Below are 18,071 nucleotides of genomic sequence, written 5' to 3'. Positions count from 1 at the left end.
CTGAATAGTCTGAACAGTTGACAGACCCACTGGAGAATTGTAAATGGTTTAGTGCAGGGAACATGACTCAGGGCTGGTTCACACTTGGGGGCTTTTCAGCGCTTTGCTGATCACCAGCGCACTGGTGCTTTGCTGTTGCAGCGTCTTGGGGGCGATTACGATGTGATTCTTGTTCTATTGAACTGGAATCACAACACAAATCATGGCAAAATCATGATGCAGAACCGCAATTAGTGAATTGTGATCCGAGTGTGAACCGGCCCTTAGGCTTTGTTCACATTGGGTGTGTTCAGAAACATATTTAAGTGCATGACAAAAATGCATGCGTTGATGCGCGTTTCATAATGTGTTTCAGTGCAGTGCACTTTTTTTAGCGAACCCATGCATTTTACATGCACCTAAACGTGCTTGAAAACATTTTTGTTCAGCATGTTTTGCTTATTTTATGTAGAAGTTATCTATTAAGATTTCATTTTAAAATGCGTTTTTTGCCCGTAAAAAAACATCTCCAAAGCGCATTGCTATACGCTTCTATGTGCTAAAAAAGCGCACCGATTCACTTGCATTGCTGTCCACTTCCCAGCGCAATGCACAGAAATTCATGCAACACCACATTTCTCAAATGGACAAAGCGCATAGATGTGAATGTGGTACATTAGAATCAATGGAAAAAGCTGTGCATAGAAAAGCGCACAGCGAATGTGATGTGAAAAGCGTACAGCAATGTCCTTAGTGTGAACGAGGTCTTACTGCTTAACAGTCACCCCTCAAGTGTCTGTTACTTGTATCTCTGCTAGGTACACACCATACAAATTTCTGTTAGATTCTTCTGTTAGATTTACCTACAACATGGAAAAAAAGCTATCTGGCAGGTAAATCTAAGAGAAAATCTAACAGAAAATTGTATGGTGTGTACCTAGCATAAGCTCTTGCTCAAGATGAAGTAACTGTCAAATAAGGTCATATTTTAGTTGAAAACCATACAGATTTCATACTAATGTTTCTATTAGCACACTTATATTATACATACTGATATACACTGAAGCATAGTAAATACCCTGTTATCACATGAGGCAGAAACATTATATGTGTTTCCTTATTAAACTATAATACAAAAATATTGGTATCTGTTTATTCCGCCTCATATATACAATACAAAATAGAGAAACAGACGAAAAAATGTTTTTTGAGCACTATATATATATTTTTAATAATTTACGGCAGTTTGCCGTATGCACTGCAGCAGCCAGTATCACACACACAACTGGCACCTGCCATTTTGTGTGCATCCTGCTGGCAGGCAACAATGGCAGTTGCTTTGCCGTTAGGAAAGTCGGTTGAAGTAAGCGGCAGCCATTTTGGAGGAAGATTTGGAGGAAGACTGTTGCTATATTTCTTAAGAGAAGAAGCCAAAGTTAAAAGAAGTTATAGAGGAGAGGTGAAGGATGATGAGGAGACACAGTGAAGAGGAACAGAGAGGAGGAGCGAAGAGGAAGGCAGAGGACCAGAGCATCACCAACAGAGGCCACAAAAGCAGAGCCAACCATGGTAAGTTGTTGTGACCTGTTTATTTTGTTTTAGGGTGCTTTCACAAGAATACAAATATGAATAGCACAGGGTTACCATGAACACAAGTACATATATTGTGTGATGGAGTATATATATTGCTGATTGTGTATGGTCGGCCTCAAAGGGATGTATCTGACAGTAAAGATAGAAGGCTGAGATGTAGCTAAGATAGGATGGGGTAGAGGCTATTACTAGGTGGAAGATTAGATGTATGCTTCCTTAGAGGTATAAAATGCCAAGTATGTTGTTTTGCCTCTTTCTTGTGCAGCAGCACCCTCTGCCATGTGTGCCATCCATGTACAGCAGCCCCCTCCCATTACATGTGCAGCCCCCTCTTCCATGTGTGCCATCCATGTACAGCAGCCCCCTCCCATTCCATGTGAACCCCCGTTTCATGTGTGTCAACCATGTACAGCAACCCATCCATTTTTCATGTGTTGCTCCCCATTTTCAGCCTCCTAATATGCAGAAACCCCTCTTTCAAGCCCAAGTGCCCCCTTAGGCTGCAGCTGCCCAAGGCTGAAGTCCAGCCCTGAACACAATGTAGACTAGGGCCTAAACACACTAGCGCACCTCTGTCCGCTTTTTGTGTATCAGTCTGTAACATTGGTAGGTGGCTGAAAAGCAGACAGAGGCGCTCTAGTGTGTTCAGGCCTTAAATACAGAAGGTTCATATTTAATATGTTTCAATTATACAACTTTGAAATTATATGAACTGCCAAACAATTGTGTTCTTTAAATGGTACAAGCTTTTTTTTTTAAAATAACTTATTTAACCTAAAGATATGTAGGAGTTTTGAGGGTGCTGGGCTAGGAGGATAAATATTAATAAACAATGTTTGAAGATCTTGGGCCTGAAGTAGACAGCGTAGGGCAATTCTACTTGTAATAACGCTAGGGGACCAGCATGTGTTACATTATTAGCGTGATGTGTGTAACCAGGGTTATGTGTGTTGCTATGGTAACATGTGGTACTCCATGTGTTACCATGACAACCGTGATGTACTGCACGTTACCATAACAATGTGGTAACGAACAGTACTGCTGTCTACATCATGCTAACATAGCAACGCTAGTTACCGAGGTCTTCATATTTGTTGAACCATAATGGAAGTGTTTTTTATTTATTTATTTTTTTTATCGAGGAGCTACTTTTTTCCTTTAGTGTTTACAGGGGTTTGCAAAAGTATTCGGCCCCCTTGAAGTTTTCCACATTTTGTCATATTACTGCCACAAACATGAATCAATTTTATTGGAATTCCACATGAAAGACCAATACAAAGTGGTGTACACGTGAGAAGTGGAACGAAAATCATCCGTGATTCCAAACATTTTTTACAAATAAATAACTGCAAAGTGGGGTGTGCATAATTATTCAGCCCTCTGAGTCAATACTTTGTAGAACCACCTTTTGCTGCAATTACAGCTGCCAGTCTTTTAGGGTATGTTTCTACCAGCTTTGCACATCTAGAGACTGAAATCCTTGCCCATTCTTCTTTGCAAAACAGCTCCAGCTCAGTCAGATTAGATGGACAGAGTTTGTGAATAGCAGTTTTCAGATCTTGCCACAGATTCTCGATTGGATTTAGATCTGGACTTTGACTGGGCTATTCTAACACATAAATATGTTTTATTTTAAACCATTCCATTGTTGCCCTGGCTTTATGTTTAGGGTCGTTGTCCTCCTGTTCCGCCCCAGTCTCAAGTCTTTTGCAGACTCCAAGAGGTTTTCTTCCAAGATCGCCCTGTATTTGGCTCAATCCAACTTCCTATTAACTCTAACCAGCTTTCCTGTCCCTGCTGAAGAGAAGCACCCCCAGAGCATGATGCTGCCACCACCATATTTGACAGTGGGGATGGTGTGTTCAGAGTGATGTGCAGTGTTAGTTTTCCGCCACACATAGTGTTTTGCATTTTGGCCAAAAAGTTCCATTTTGGTCTCATCTGACGAGAGCACCTTCTTCCACATGTTTGCTGTGTCCCCCATATGCCTTGTGGCAAACTGCAAACGGGACTTCTTATGCTTTTCTGTTAACAATGGCTTTCTTCTTGCCACTCTTCCATAAAGGGCAACTTTGTGCAGTGCACGACTAATAGTTGTCCTATGGACAGATTCCCCCACCTTAGCTGTAGATCTCTGAAGCTCGTCCACAGTCACCATGGGCCTCTTGACTGAATTTCTAATCAGCGCTCTCCTTGTTCGGCCTGTGACTTTAGGTGGACGGCCTTGTCTTGGTAGGTTTACAGTTGTGCCATACTCCTTCCATTTCTGAATGATCGCTTGAACAGTGCTCCGTGGGATGTTCAAGTCTTTGGACATCTTTTTGTAGCCTAAGCCTGCTTTAAATTTCTCAATAACTTTATCCCTGACCTGTCTGGTGTGTTGTTTGGATTTCATGGTGTTGTTGCTCCCAATAATCTCTTAGACAACCTCTGAGGCTGTCACAGAGCAGCTGTATTTGTACTGACATTAGATTACACACAGGTGCACTCTATTTAGCCATCAGGCAATGTCTATGGGCAACTGACTGCACTCAGACCAAAGGGGGCTGAATAATTACGCACACCCCACTTTGCAGTTATTTCTTTGTAAAAAATGTTTGGATTCATGTATGATTTTCCGTCCACTTCTCTTGTGTACACCACTTTGTGTTGGTCTTTAACGTGGAATTCCAATAAAATTGATTCATGTTTGTGGCAGTAATATGATAAAATGTGCAAAACTTCAAGGGGGTCGAATACTTTTGCAAACCACTGTATGTAATTACTGGCTCCATAGATGGTATAATCTCTCTTTGGTCATTTGTTTGGTTATAAACCTCCTCATGATAACGGAATTTATTTGAAAAAAAAAAAAAAAAAAAAGTTACCCGAGGTGACATGATGAGATAAATGTGTATGCACAGTGCCTAGTACACAAATAACTATTCTGTGTTACTTCTTTTTCTTTCTCTGCCTGAAAGAGAAATCAGGTATATAAGTGGCAGTTCCTGTCTGAGTCAGGACTGGGTAAGACTACAGTGTGATCCTCACTGATAAGAAATTACAACTATGAGGGCTCATTCACACTGGAGGCATTTTCGTCCTTTTTTCATGCGCAAGTGATTTTTAAAACTGCCCCCTAAACGCTTGTACAATGAATGTCTATGAGAAGGTTTATATCAGCGCAAGTCGTGTGCTGTTCGTTCAGTAAAGCACTGCGTGGACCATTTTGGAAGGTATAGGAGAAACACAAAACGTTCTCAAAATCGCTTTGTGCAGCGGTTGCATTCACGTTTTTAAGAATAAATACATTGTATTTATTCTTTTCTGGTTCAAAGAGTTCACTTCCTTACTAATGTCAAGAAGTGAAAAACCACAATTGCTCAGCAAAACCGCTTAGAAAAGTGCTTAAAAAAAAACCCAACGCAAATGTAATGCAATGTGAATGAGGCGTCAAACTTTTCTTTTCTCAGTAAAAACTTAAAAAGCAGATTTAAATATAAAATAAAACTTTGGAATATCTTAAAAAGTCCTTTTTAGGAGAAGGAGGATAGATACAATTGTTTATTTCATTAGTATATTTTCACCTTGGGTGTCCTTTGAAATGCAGTGTTCCAAATTATTACACACAGCAGAGTTTTAAAACATTTTATAGGCTGTAAAGGGCTTTGCTTCTGACACAGGAGACTTGCGTTCAAATCTCGGCTCTTCCTATTCAGTAAGTCAGCACCTATTCAATAAGGAGTGATTGAGCAAGACTCCATAACACTGGTACTGCCTACTGACTGCCCTCTAATAGCTGCTTTGCAAATGATTGGAGTCTGACAGGAGAAAAGCACTATACAAATATTATTATTTGGGCACCGCGCATATTGGTATTCGCATTAGACAGCGCAGCAGTAATAGTACTTAATCAGGATTATGTGCCACAAAGTCCTGAGCGCGCTGCATAGATCGAGTCTGCAGAGTATTGACCGCGATTACCGATATGTCGGCGCTAAAATGACACCGCCTTCCAAATTATTATGCAAATTATATTTCCCTCTAATTTTCCTAAATAGTGGATGCAAGTTGCGGTCAGCATCATCTTTTAGTCATCAACCATTAGAGCACAATTCAAATGTTACTGAACAAACCTCTTCATGATAACGTGATTTATTCGAAAACAAAAAAAATACACAGTGTTCCAAATTATTACGCACAGCAGTTATTTAAAACATTTTATAGGCGATAAAGGGCTCTGCTTCTGACATGAGACCTGGGTTCAAATCTCGGCGCTTCCTATTCAGTAAGGGCCCATTTCCGCTGGCGTTTGCGCTGTGAACGCTGCATCACCTCGCATCCCGCCACAGGTACTTCTGGTTGTCGTCTGAACAAGCGGATGCGACTTCATGCGGCTTCCTGTTAGCGGCAATGGGGACTCGGATGCTATCCATAATTTCCCCGCTTCGCATTGCGCTGCTTTGCGTCCAGAAAATCGTGACAATGGAAACTGTTCCATTCACTTACGTGAGCTGCAGTTTAAATGCAATGATCGCACCTCACCGCGTGTAGTGGAAACGGGCCCTAAGCCAGCACCTATTCAGTAAAGAGTTATTGGGCAACACTCCCTAACACTGTTACTGCCTACTGAGTGCGTTCTAGTGGCTGCCTAGTGGTAATTGCTTTGAGTCCAACAGGAGAAAAGCACTATACAAATATAATTAATTATTTTTTTGGATATGACGAAAGACTTAACGATAATGCATGTCTGTGAGCCACGCCTATCAGTCATGTTAGCAACAGTGCAGTAGTAATAACGGTTAATCCTGATTATCTCAAAATCCTAAGAACGCTGAGATCACATGTGCAGCAGTATTGAACGCAATTTTCGATATTACCTGCAAACATAGGTGTATTATTGTAAAGCTTTACTTTATATCGCAAATCCAAGCTACTAGGAGAGATAGGCCTTCATGTTAATTCATAGCCACTATGCAGTGAAGTAACTGAAATAATATGTGTGCTGCCGCTCATAGCGGTATAGACTAAGCTGATGAAGAAGTGTTCACTGACTAAAATGTTTTCAATGAGGAAGAAGTGTTCTCTGAAGGAGAAGTGTTCTTCGAAGAAGTCAGAATGCGTGGAAACATGCCTTTGTGTCCAGCTTCATTACATAAAGAAAATATTGATAATAAAGAGTATTCTATGAGAAGAATGTAGGGCAGAAGTTGTGGGTAATGCCGAAAAAAAGGGCTTAAGTTATGTTTTGTCGCTAAATGCTATTAACAGGAGGATTTGTGAGTAAGTGTAGAAAGCAAAGTTAATTATAAGCTGTTATTTTTAAACCACAAGCCGCTAGAAAAAATTACAGTGCGCCCATATTTCCTTCTGTGTATCTGTTTACTGAAATTAACAATAGAAGTAATAGTGGCGCCCTTTTTACCAATGTAGCATGTGCGCCCAAATTCCCTGCTTCGGTAACACGGTCCTCACCTGCAAAGCTGGTAAAAAGGGCCCAGGAGGCACCCTGTTAAAAACTACACTGCCCAGGTTAAATGCCCCAATTATCAGCTATAAACGGTAATTTGGGTGTGCAAGGCGCCCAAGGTTTATAGTGGCTATTTCCCATTACGGTAAGATTGTGAGGGGTCCTCAGGGGTTAAGGCGGACCTGAAGATACCTGAAAAAAAAGAGTTTCAGTTATCTGAGGCTCCTGCCAGCCCCCTGCAGCCGTCCTGAAATGATCCTCTGGTTCCCCGCCGTGGCTCATTTTATCTTTCGCTGACTTAGAAGTCGACGTCCGCTGTGCATGCGTGGCCCTGGTGGAGCGCGTCCTTGTTTGTGCTCACGTTACCGGGAGTATCATGCGCTGGCGCAATACGGGAATATTTCTACTGCACCTGCGCAGGACGCTCACGACTATGACAGTGCAAACGAGGACACCTGCAGCCAGGTCCACACAGGCACAGTGGATGGTGACCAGCGAAAGAGAAAGTAAGCCATGGCGGGGGAATGGAGGATTGTTACCGGTATGCAAGGGCACAGGACGGCTGCTGAGGGCTGGCAGAAGCCCCAGGTAAGTGAAAAAATGAGAATCGTTAATTTAAAGGATGATAATACATTTTAGTGTCAATTAAACACATTTTTCAGTAGAAAAATACATATATTTATAAAGATCTGCACATAAGTCCTGAAAGAGGGACACATGAGGAAGAAAGAGGGACCGTTGGGAGCTATGGCTATTGCAGCTGTGAATCACTAGTGCAGTATTTGCACTGACATCCAATAAATGCATGAAAATGCAAATAGTGCACTAGTGAGTCACAGCTGCACTAGCAAAATATACCAGTAATAGCTGGACTGAAAGTGATCCCTTACCACAGACACAGAACAGTGACCAAAAGCAAGAAGAATAAAATCTCTGAGAGACAATTTGTCAGTGACCCCTAGAGCAGATCACAGCTGGACACAAGTACATGGCATCTCAATGTCGGGCATCTTGGAGCAGGGCGAGCTGAATGATGGCTCTCCCTGCTGCCACTAAACTCTCCGGCGGTGTTAAATACTATTCCACCCCCGAGTTGTTGCAAGCTCCCCAAGTGTCCAGAATCCACCGGGACTATCCCAATTTGGGGGGCTCTCCCGCTTTGACCCCCCAGTGTCCCAGCCGGCAATTGGCAGAGAGGGGGAAAAAAAATTATCGACGCGCCAGCCACACCGATGCAGGATACGGGTCCGGCATCACATTCCTCCAAATGCGCACCCGTGTCCCCCTGCTTGCAGAGTAAGCGGAGGGGACTGTCATCTTACCATTGATCCACGCATACCGCCATCCGGATCTTTTCTGCTTCCTGTGATGTCGCAGGAAGCAGAGAAGAGCCGGATGCCGGTACGCGTGGATCAATGGTAAGATGACAGCCCGCTCCGCTGCACAAACTTACTCTGCAAGCAGGAGGGACACAGGGGTTACATTTGGAAGGAGGGAGGAATGTGATGCCGGACCAGCATCCCGCAGCTGGCGCCTTGATCATTTTCTTTGCCTCCTCTCCAGTGGCACAACCCTCCCCACCACAGGCACCCTCATCCTCCTCCCCACCCACGGGCAGGGTATATTGCTTCTTTTTTAAAGTTAATATTAAGGAATATTAACCAGGAAAGGAACAGTGCGGTTTTAATTGAAAAAAAAAAACATTTTTCATATAAAATGAATGCGTGACTAGGGGTGTTTGGGGGTGTGGCCTAAGCGTCCCACTTTGGATTTGACTCTGATTTCAAAATGTTGGGAGGTATGTTGTTGCAACTCTAAGGGAGATGTAATTCTAGTAACCTCCGCGCCCCGAATTAATGTTATGCAGGGTGCGCAGCACAGCATTGCTGCTATGACGGAATGGCTTCAGCTGGACACAACACTTTTTACAGGGGCACAGACCAGCTATCAGCCAGCAGCGATCGCATTACAAGAGGATCGGGAAGAGACCATACTGTGTGCAGATCTGCCTACAAGCAGCACGCAGCACACACGGAGAGCACATGGAGAAGGGGAGAAAAAGAATGTCACACCTCCTAGGAGAGGAAAAAGGGCTGTAGAGAGAGGAGGAAGCTCAGGAACCCAGCAACCATCACAGCACAGGAGCTAGAAGTCATGCTGCTTGAGCAGAGCACACTGTTACAGGAAGTCAGCAAGAGGGGGCAGAGTTACACTAGTATCTCTCCGCACAAAATACAAGTTTGGCAGCTTCGACATCTAAAAAGCCATTACACCCGAAAGCCCACTGCCCGCCTTTTCACTAGTTAACAAAGCTGCACCTGATTTGGGGTGCAGGCATGGCGCCCATAGCCCTGTGGCACCTATGTCATGAACCAATGCCTTCACCCTTGTAGATATGACCCTGCCGGGAGGGTTAGAGTTGGGCACAAGAGGGAGAGGTTGAGGCCGGTTTCACACTAACCCACGTCAGCGGTTCAATCGGCTGATCACACTGCACCGCAATGCAAAAAAAGAGCCGATGGAGATTACTGCAGCATTGTGCGGTAATCACCATTGTGGCTGCACGCCAAGCAAGAAGTGAAGCTCTCTAGCGCACACTTCCTGTGGTCGGAATTCGAATTGAGTGGAAGTGTATAAAAAAACAAGATTCCGCGCATGTGCGCCGCAACACTGATGCTGTACTTTTTAAAAAATATGTGTCACCATAGACTTACATGACTTCCAGTTCGCTGCACGTCGCCGCACATTACCTAGCAAAGTGCTGTTGCTCTAGTGGCAAATTGGGCACTTCAAACGGGACGCATCACACCGCACTAGGTATGAAATGCCCCATCGACTTGCACTGGCATAGCGTTGGCCTTCTGCCAAATAGGCCAAGGCACCACGCCAGTGTGTAAGGGGCCTCAAGGGTAGTCACCAGTGGGGGAGGGGTTAAAGTGAACCCAAGGTGAGAGGAATATGGCGGTTGCCATATTTATTTTTAAATACCAGTTGCCTGGCCATGCTTCTGATCCTGTCATACATTTCTTGCCATACACCCTGAACAAGCATGAAGCAGATCAGGTTTTGACTCTACGTATGTCAGAAGATCAGCAAAGCTGCCAGGTACCTGTCATTGTTTCCAAGGAAATAAATATGGCAGCCTCCATATCCTTCTCACCTCAGGTTCCCTTTAAAGTATACAAGAGACGGCTTAATCTAAAGATTTGATACATGCCCGGGGCTTCCACCAGTCCCATAAGCACGGGTGAGTCCCTCGCCGTCCACCCGCGGTCTGCCATTCAGCCGCAATCAGCCCCAGTAACTGGTTCAGTCACGTCAGTTGAGTCTTCTGCGCATACGCGGGTACTTTGGCCAAAGTCATCGGTCAGTGTGCATGTGCGGCACCTCCTCATGCCTGTCTTGCTCGCGCACCCGTTGCCGTAAGCGTTCTGCGCACGTGCATTTCTTGAAAAAATGAACTGCATGTGCACTGAACGCTTATGGCAATGGTCGCGCGAGTAAGACAGGTGTGCGGAAGGGCCACGCAGGCGCACTGGCTGACGACTTTGGCTGAAGTTGCCGCTCTAACGGAGCCACTGGGGACAGAAAGGAGGGAGCCCGGAAAACTTCATTAACTATGAGGGGCTGGAGGAAGCCCCAGGTGAGTTAATTTGCCTGATTGTATGTACTGCTCAGGGTCCCTTTAAATGAATCCAAATTTAGGCCCAGTGCACACCGAGCGGTTTTTGGAGCAATCCGCCGGCCGCATCCGCCTCTAAAAACGCTTGTCTAATGTATTGCAATGGGATGGTGCACACCGGCGGTTTGCGGTTTTTGCCAAGCTGCAAACGCGCCTCTTGCTGCGCGTTTGCGGTTTTCGGAAGCGTTTTGTCCTCAATGTAAAGTATAGGAAAAACGCAAACCGCTCTGAAAAACGCTAGTTCAGAGCTGTTTGCCAGGCATTTTTGTTACAGTAGCTGTTCAGTAACAGCTTTTACTGTAACAATATGTGTAATCTGCTACACAAAAACGCACGCAAAACCGCTAGGTATGTTTAGAAAACCTCTCTAAACATACCTAGAATCGCTCTGAAATCAGCTCCCAAAACCGCTAGCGTATTGCGGATCTGCTAGCGGTTTTGGTGTGCACTGGGCCTTACACACGGAATCCCACTACATAGGAATAACCGTCATTTTCACAATGAAACCATTGTGCTGAAGGTGTAAAAATTATAATTATAACAACTGCTTGTAATGGTCGCACTGGTAATTTAAATTATTATCAAAATTATCAATAAACGTTATGTATAAAGCATGAACATATTGTGCAGCGCTGTACAATAGATAGGATATGCAACACATAAGCTCCAAGAAATGAGGCCGACAATATAGCACCACTGTCTAAAGAATTATTTTATTTAACATATAAAGTAAACATCACAATAATAAAATTACAAGTCAATAATGCACTCCACAGCTTGCATGAAATTATAGTGCAACACACACACACACAGTGCTTCCCATAATTATTCCCCTGGCAAATGTTGACTTAAAGTTACTTTTATTCAACCAAGTGATTTTTTTTTTTTTATTTTATTTTTTTTTTTACGGGAAACGACATGGGTGTCTCCCAAAAGATAATAAGACAATGTACAAGAGACATTATTGTGCAAAAAAAAAAAAAAAACTCAGCTTTTATTTACATTTGTGCAAAAAGTGTCCAGTCCAAAATTATTCATACCCTTCACAAACTGTCAGTCTGTGGGAAAATCCAAAGTTGTGTACCATTCCAAATAGTCCAAGCTATTCTAAAGCATCCTAATTACCCTTATTAATTGGGAACAGCTGTTTTATTCAACTCAACAGGTGAAAAAATATCTGATCAATTTAAGAATTGCAATCAATTTTTCTGACTGATTGTCACATTTCAAAAATATGACCAATGTACCACACACGTATGTTCATTTTTCCCCCCCAATTATGATAAAATGATTGGAAACTCGGAGAAAATTGCTAGGGTGTGTATATTAATAAATTGACAATCCAACACACACCATACAATCTTTAGAAAGATTGAAGAAAAATATCTGGCATTCCGGATCGATTAAAATAGAAGAAAACTGAAAATCCGATCAGATTTTTCAGTCAAAAAACTGAAAATCCGATCAGATTTTTCAGTCAAATGAAAAAAAAGCTATCGTTTTTTTATCGAATTACTGTAAAATCGGATCATTTTATTGTATCATGTGTGGCCACCTTAAAGAAAACCTGAACTGAAAATTAAAAGTCAAAATAAACATACACAAGTCATACTTACCTCCTGTGTAGTCTACTCCTCAATCTATTTTTTCCTCTCCTGCATCCTGTTTGTCCACTGTGATCAATGGAATTCTCTGTCCTCCATTTTGAAAATAGCCATTACCCCACAACAGCTTTCTGGTCAGCACACAGTTAAACTGTAACATCGCCCACTTGAGCCATAGGGAAACATGGAGACATCAGTTCTCCTCTCAGCTATAACTGACAGCAACTGATATATTTCAGTTCTGACAAAATGTTGTCAGAACTGGAAGAGATCATTGCAAGAAGAAAATGGTGAGCTTCTGAGAGGAACTGATGGCAAGGTAACTATGTAATGTTCATTTGAAGTTACCTCATGTGTTTATTTTAAATAATTTTACTCAGTACAGGTTCTCTTTAAGACAGAGGAGCTGAGTCAGGACCTGCGGCTGAAGGGCTACAAGGCCATTTCTAAATGTTTTCAAGTTCCAGTGGTTACCGTGCAGAGTACATTTGAAATCGGCGCCGGTAGACTTGGGCGCAGGATACAGTGCTATAAGGCTGATCCTGCTTCTGCACAAGTCCGGGCCGCCATGGATAGTGGGGGAATGAAATAATAATTCGGCTTCCAGCGATTGCTGGAGGCCGAATTATTCTGTTTTTAAACAACGTTACTCACTGAGCGCCGCTATAGACTGATTCCCATTACAGTCTATGGCGGCGCTGGCTGCGCCCAAATCTAGCAGCGCTGAAAAGCACTGCTCCGACCGTGCAAAGTATTATTAAAAAATACAAGATGTTTTGCACTGTGGAAAATCTCAGAGGACATGATCGGAAGGCAAAGCCAGGGCAACAATGGAATGGTTTAAAACAAAACATATTTATGTGTTAGAATAGCACAGTCAAAGTCCAGATCTAAATCCAATCGAGAATCTGTGGCAAGATCTGAAAACTGCTGTTCACAAACTCTGTCCATCTAATCTGACTGAGCTGGAGCTGTTTTGCAAAGAAGAATGGGCAAGGATTTCAGTCTCTAGATGTGCAAAGCTGGTAGAGACATACCCTAAAAGACTGGCAGCTGTAATTGCAGCAAAAGGTGGTTCTACAAAGTATTGACTCAGGGGGCCGAATAATTACGCACAACCCACTTTGCAGTTATTTATTTGTAAAAAAATGTTTGGACTCATGTATGATTTTCGTTCCACTTCTCACATGTACACCACTTTGTATTGGTCTTTCATGTGGAATTCCAATAAAATTGATTCATGTTTGTGGCAGTAATATGACAAAATGTGGAAAACTTTAAGGGGGCCGAATACTTTTGCAACCCACTGTGTGTATGTGTGTGTATATATATATATATATATATATATATATATATATATATATATATATATATATATATATATATATATATATATATATATACATACATACACACACACACATACACTAGCTGATGGCCTGGGTATGTATTTGGCTGGTGTTAGCTCGCCCCCTTTTAATATCCCTTACACACAATTACATAGTTTGTGGACTTTGCGGTCTTTGGCATCAATAATTTGCATTGAAATGAAACAAATCTAATTGGCTGTGGCTCCACCCCCTTTTCTGAATGTGTACCTCAGTCATCCAGTGACCAACCGTACCAGGCTTGAGGCTTGTGCCATTGATAAGAATGGCAGCAATTAAATATTCCCTTTGAAAATCAATAGGTGAATTTTGCTTGGCTTTTATAGGGCCCTGCCAAATAGGCTTAATATCTAAGGTTTGTTGGTGAACTTATGTTCTCCAGTGTTCTGCTAGATTTATAAGAAATAAATGATCATTATATGATTTATGTATCTGCCAGATGTGTAATACAATACGAGTCACACTGCGGGGGGGGGGGGGGGGTTCTTGTTTAGTTTTGTTAATTAATTCAATAAAAATGTAAAAATCTGCCTTTTTGTACTTAGACATGTGTGCAACAATCTCCTCTTTGTGTTATCCCACCAGATGAACCACCTCTGTTCCTCGAGAGCTTGGTGTTCCACCGTATGCTGGGCGAAGGTGGCTGCGGACGAGTCCTGCTAGCATCCCGTACCGCCACAGGAGAGCAGATGGCCGTCAAAGTCATCAACAAGAACATCCTGACTGCAAGCCGTGCAGCGGTGGAAGGGGTCCTGCTGGAGAGCCGCATCCTCAGGGCCACATCTGGATGCCCCTTTCTCATAAAGGGACGATTTGCCCTACAGACGCAGGTAAGTTCAACCACATTCATGCTTATTCCCCAGTAATAAATGCTGCAGTATAAAAGCTAACCCTTTCTATTCTCCAATAGGACCTGCTAGTGATGGGCATGGAGTATGCAGGAGGAGGAGATCTGTTCGATCTGATGGTGAATAAAGGACCTCTGGACATCAGCTCAGCAAGGTAAGTTGTAAATATGATCTATATCTTGTATGCGTATTACAGGAGTGACACGAGGATCAGGGAGAATCCCACACACACACCAGAACACACAGGCCACACACGCAGGCTTGTCAAGGACCATACTAACAATGTATCAGTATCTCACATAATGTTTTCTTTTTTTCAGATTCTACGCTGCTGAGATTGTCTGCGCCCTGCAGTTTCTCCATAGCAAGGGCTACGTCCACAGGTAAGCCATGCCTTTTCCATACACATACCCCCTATCATGTTCACAAGACCCCCTCCTCGATGTACAACAGCCTCCAATTAAAGGAAACGTTGCACCTGAAATTATTGTGGGTTTTTTTTTTCAAACAAACCCCATAAGTGTTGTTTGTAATAGAGTTTATTTTTTGCATTGGTTAGGTTGAGCATCAATACTTACCAATGGGGTGCGGCTTCTCTGGCTTACTGTCCATATGGGTTCTGATATCTTCTCCATGGACCAACCGCATCCGCTACAATTTGTAGTTCCCGGCAATGTCTTGAACTTGCGTCTACTGCAATGCAAGCTGGGAGATGTAGTCAGTGGATGTGAGAACATCTCTGTACTTGCATGCATGGACTACATCTTCTGGCACATATGCTCTCGAGACATCACCGGGAACTACGAAATGCAGCAATGCGGTTGGTCTGTGGAGAAGGTGGCGGAGCCCATACAAACTGTAGACCAGAAGTGCAGCACCCTGTAGATAAGTAGTAATGTCATTTTTTTTCCTTTGTTTTAGGTTCCCTTTAAGATTTGTTCATTTCAACTGGGATAAGCCTAAATAATGTTTTTTTTGCATGTTTTATAGCTGTTGCACTTGTCATGCGAAAATTAGGAAGGTTGAAAATTTAAAAAATGTGCATTTTCTGCATTTATGTCCATTTTTCCCCTGGAAAATGCCTAAGAATTAAACAAAGGCCTATATTGTCTTGAAGAAACAATATATGTACCACTTTGATGTAATAAAACATGATTGCTGTATCTATAATGACACAGCTAAAATGCCAATATTGTCAGGAATGTTCAGGGGTAAAAACTTCTTGTACAGCAACCTCTGTGGACACACGTTCCTCACTAGCATGTGCAGCCTCCATTGTCCATGTGCAGCTTTCCTATTCTATTAGCAGCCCCACCCATGTGCAGCAGCTCACATTTCCCATCTTTAGTGTTCCCTACTATATCCAGCATCTCTCTTCAGTCACAGACTGAGGGGCCTTTGCAGAAATTCCAGATTGTTTAGTCCACGCAACCAGCATATCAGCAGCTTTGCTTTTCCAGCCCCAGGAACCAGTACAATAGATTGTATCAGTATATTGGTCCCGTTTCTAAAAGCTGTAGGTAGTACTTCTGTGGGACACAGAATTCTCTCAAGAGCAATGGAAAAAACAATGGTGAATTTTAAAGCCTAGTAACCCACAGTAACCAACACCAACATAGATAGATGCTAATTTCTGATTGGTTGCTGCTATGCAATATTTGAAGATGTAAATTTCTATTTGCCTCTCTAAATGACTGTTAAGGCCCATACACACGTCGGATTTCCGCAACGACGGGTTGTTTGAACGTCCCGTCGTTCGCCCGCTAAATCGGGCGTGTGTACAGACTATCGTTCGCTTGATAAGAGTGAGTTTGAGCGATCCGCCCGGCGTAAATCCGACGTGTGTATGGGCCTTTAGGGAGTAAAATGCACTTTATAACAATGTAAGCATTCTCCTTTTTACAGAGACATCAAACCAGACAACATCTTGCTGGATGAATCTGGCCATGTCAAGGTGGCAGATTTTGGGCTAGCCCTGGAGAACATGTGGCTAGGTCAAACAGCCACAGAATACGCAGGCACAGCGGGATACATCGCTCCCGAGATGGCGGCAGGCCTGGCGTATGATGCGGGTGTGGACTGGTTCGCCTTCGGTAAGGTTCTCTACCAATTGCTATCCGGTAGAGAACCAGACGAGGTGAAGCTGTCCGGACTGGGCTTGGACAAAAGCACAAAGAAATTCCTAAAGTCGGTAAGTATGAGTGGACTCTACATACAATATTACTTTATTTCTTTATTTAGTTGGCAGCTGATCTATGATGGTAATTGTGGATCTTCTTATAAGCTTTTTATTCTTTTTCAGCTCCTCAGGAAATATCCCTCTGAGCGCCTGGGGGTCAACGGTGAGATTCGTGGACATCCGTTTTTCACCGGTGTACACTGGGGGGCAGTTGAAGGTCTCCACCTGATGCCCCCCATCATACCTGGAAGAGTAAGTATAAGGTCCGGGTGTATAATATATGTCAAATTGCACCTATGAGAACATGTAGCTGAATCTTCTCCTGCCTTTGCAGCCCCCAGAGATGGAGAGCCTGCCTAAGAAGACCCTGGAGGAGATGATGCAAGCCACCAGAGAAGAGTACCGGAGGCCCATTGGATCCCAGGAGCAACATCTGTTTCAGGTATTCTCGTCTCAGGTCACCAGGGAGCCGAACCAGATATTTAAAAAATTGTATGGTGTGTGGCCACCTTTAGCCATGACCGTTCACAAACCAACTGCAGAGAGCTGCTGTTTTTCACCTGTTGAGTTGAATAAAACAGCTGTTCCCAATTAATCAGGGTAATTAGGATGCTTTAGAATAGCTTGGACTAGGGGGCGTGGCTGGCGCGCTAAGGAGATGGACGCTCTCTAGCTGCGCTCCGCACAGCCGTCTGACTTTACCCTATTTTCTACCTGTTACAGGCACCATTTTCTAGCTATTTACCCCTACCCGACAAGAGCCAGCACTGAAGCTGCTATGGGCCGCAAAGATTCTCAGGAGTCGTTTTCCACTCCCGCTCCGAAGTCTAGACGCCGCAGCGACCAAGACAACATGGCGTCCTCGGCCTCCTCATGCTCGGATGTCACTGTTGCCTCCTATCAGAGGCAGCAGCCCAAGAAATCCAAAAACACTCCAAAGAGGCAGGAGGAGGAAGATGAATCCCTGGAGTGGACTCCAAAAGATGCCCTGCTTCTGGACAAATTCAAGTCCCTTCTACAGCGCGAGCTGGACTCGGTGGCTAATACGATTGCGCACCAACTCAAGAAAGAGATCCGCCCGCTGGCAGGCCGGACCGGCGACCTGGAGGATAAAGTGAGCAAAGCCTCTACAGTACTTGATGCCCACGACAAAGAGCTGGCCGAGATGAAGACCGAGCTCTCTGAAGCCAAGCTCCGTCTCGAGGACTCTAAGAATCACTCGCGCAGGAGCAATCTAAGATTAAGGGGGCTACCTGAGACCCTCGAGGACCTTACCTCCACAGCCACTGCTCTCTTCCAAGAGCTTGCCCCGGCGATCCCCATCGAGCGGCTTGAATTCGATCGCATAC

The 18,071-nt window shown here is 43.6% G+C and overlaps 2 protein-coding genes across 2 annotated transcripts in view; one reads left to right on the top strand and one right to left on the bottom strand.

The window, feature by feature from the left end:
* Window positions 1–18,071, bottom strand: part of LOC137524806 (aldehyde oxidase-like) — a 339,511-nt gene that overhangs the window by 244,698 nt on the left and 76,742 nt on the right. The gene's annotated exons all lie outside the window — the stretch shown is intronic.
* LOC137525753 (protein kinase C delta type-like) lies at window positions 1,336–17,521 on the top strand. The gene is made up of 8 exons (XM_068246946.1): window positions 1,336–1,548; window positions 14,281–14,525; window positions 14,606–14,697; window positions 14,864–14,926; window positions 16,449–16,734; window positions 16,846–16,974; window positions 17,057–17,164; window positions 17,446–17,521. The coding sequence occupies exons 1-8, from the start codon at window positions 1,446–1,448 to the stop codon at window positions 17,491–17,493; spliced, it is 1,074 nt and encodes a 357-aa protein (XP_068103047.1). The 5' UTR covers window positions 1,336–1,445; the 3' UTR covers window positions 17,494–17,521.

Source organism: Hyperolius riggenbachi, chromosome 7 (assembly GCF_040937935.1).
Source record: "Hyperolius riggenbachi isolate aHypRig1 chromosome 7, aHypRig1.pri, whole genome shotgun sequence".
NCBI lineage: Eukaryota > Metazoa > Chordata > Amphibia > Anura > Hyperoliidae > Hyperolius > Hyperolius riggenbachi.
This window is presented reverse-complemented; position numbering and strand designations above follow the sequence as displayed.

What these genes read in the sequence shown, in the direction of transcription:
- LOC137525753 (XM_068246946.1), top strand. Translation starts at nt 1,446, where the DNA reads ATGATGAGGAGACACAGTGAAGAGGAACAGAGAGGAGGAGCGAAGAGG. An exon ending in CAAAAGCAGAGCCAACCATG is followed by an intron (nt 1,549 to 14,280) that starts GTAAGTTGTTGT and finishes TTATCCCACCAG; the next exon opens with ATGAACCACCTCTGTTCCTC. An exon ending in CTGGACATCAGCTCAGCAAG is followed by an intron (nt 14,698 to 14,863) that starts GTAAGTTGTAAA and finishes TCTTTTTTTCAG; the next exon opens with ATTCTACGCTGCTGAGATTG.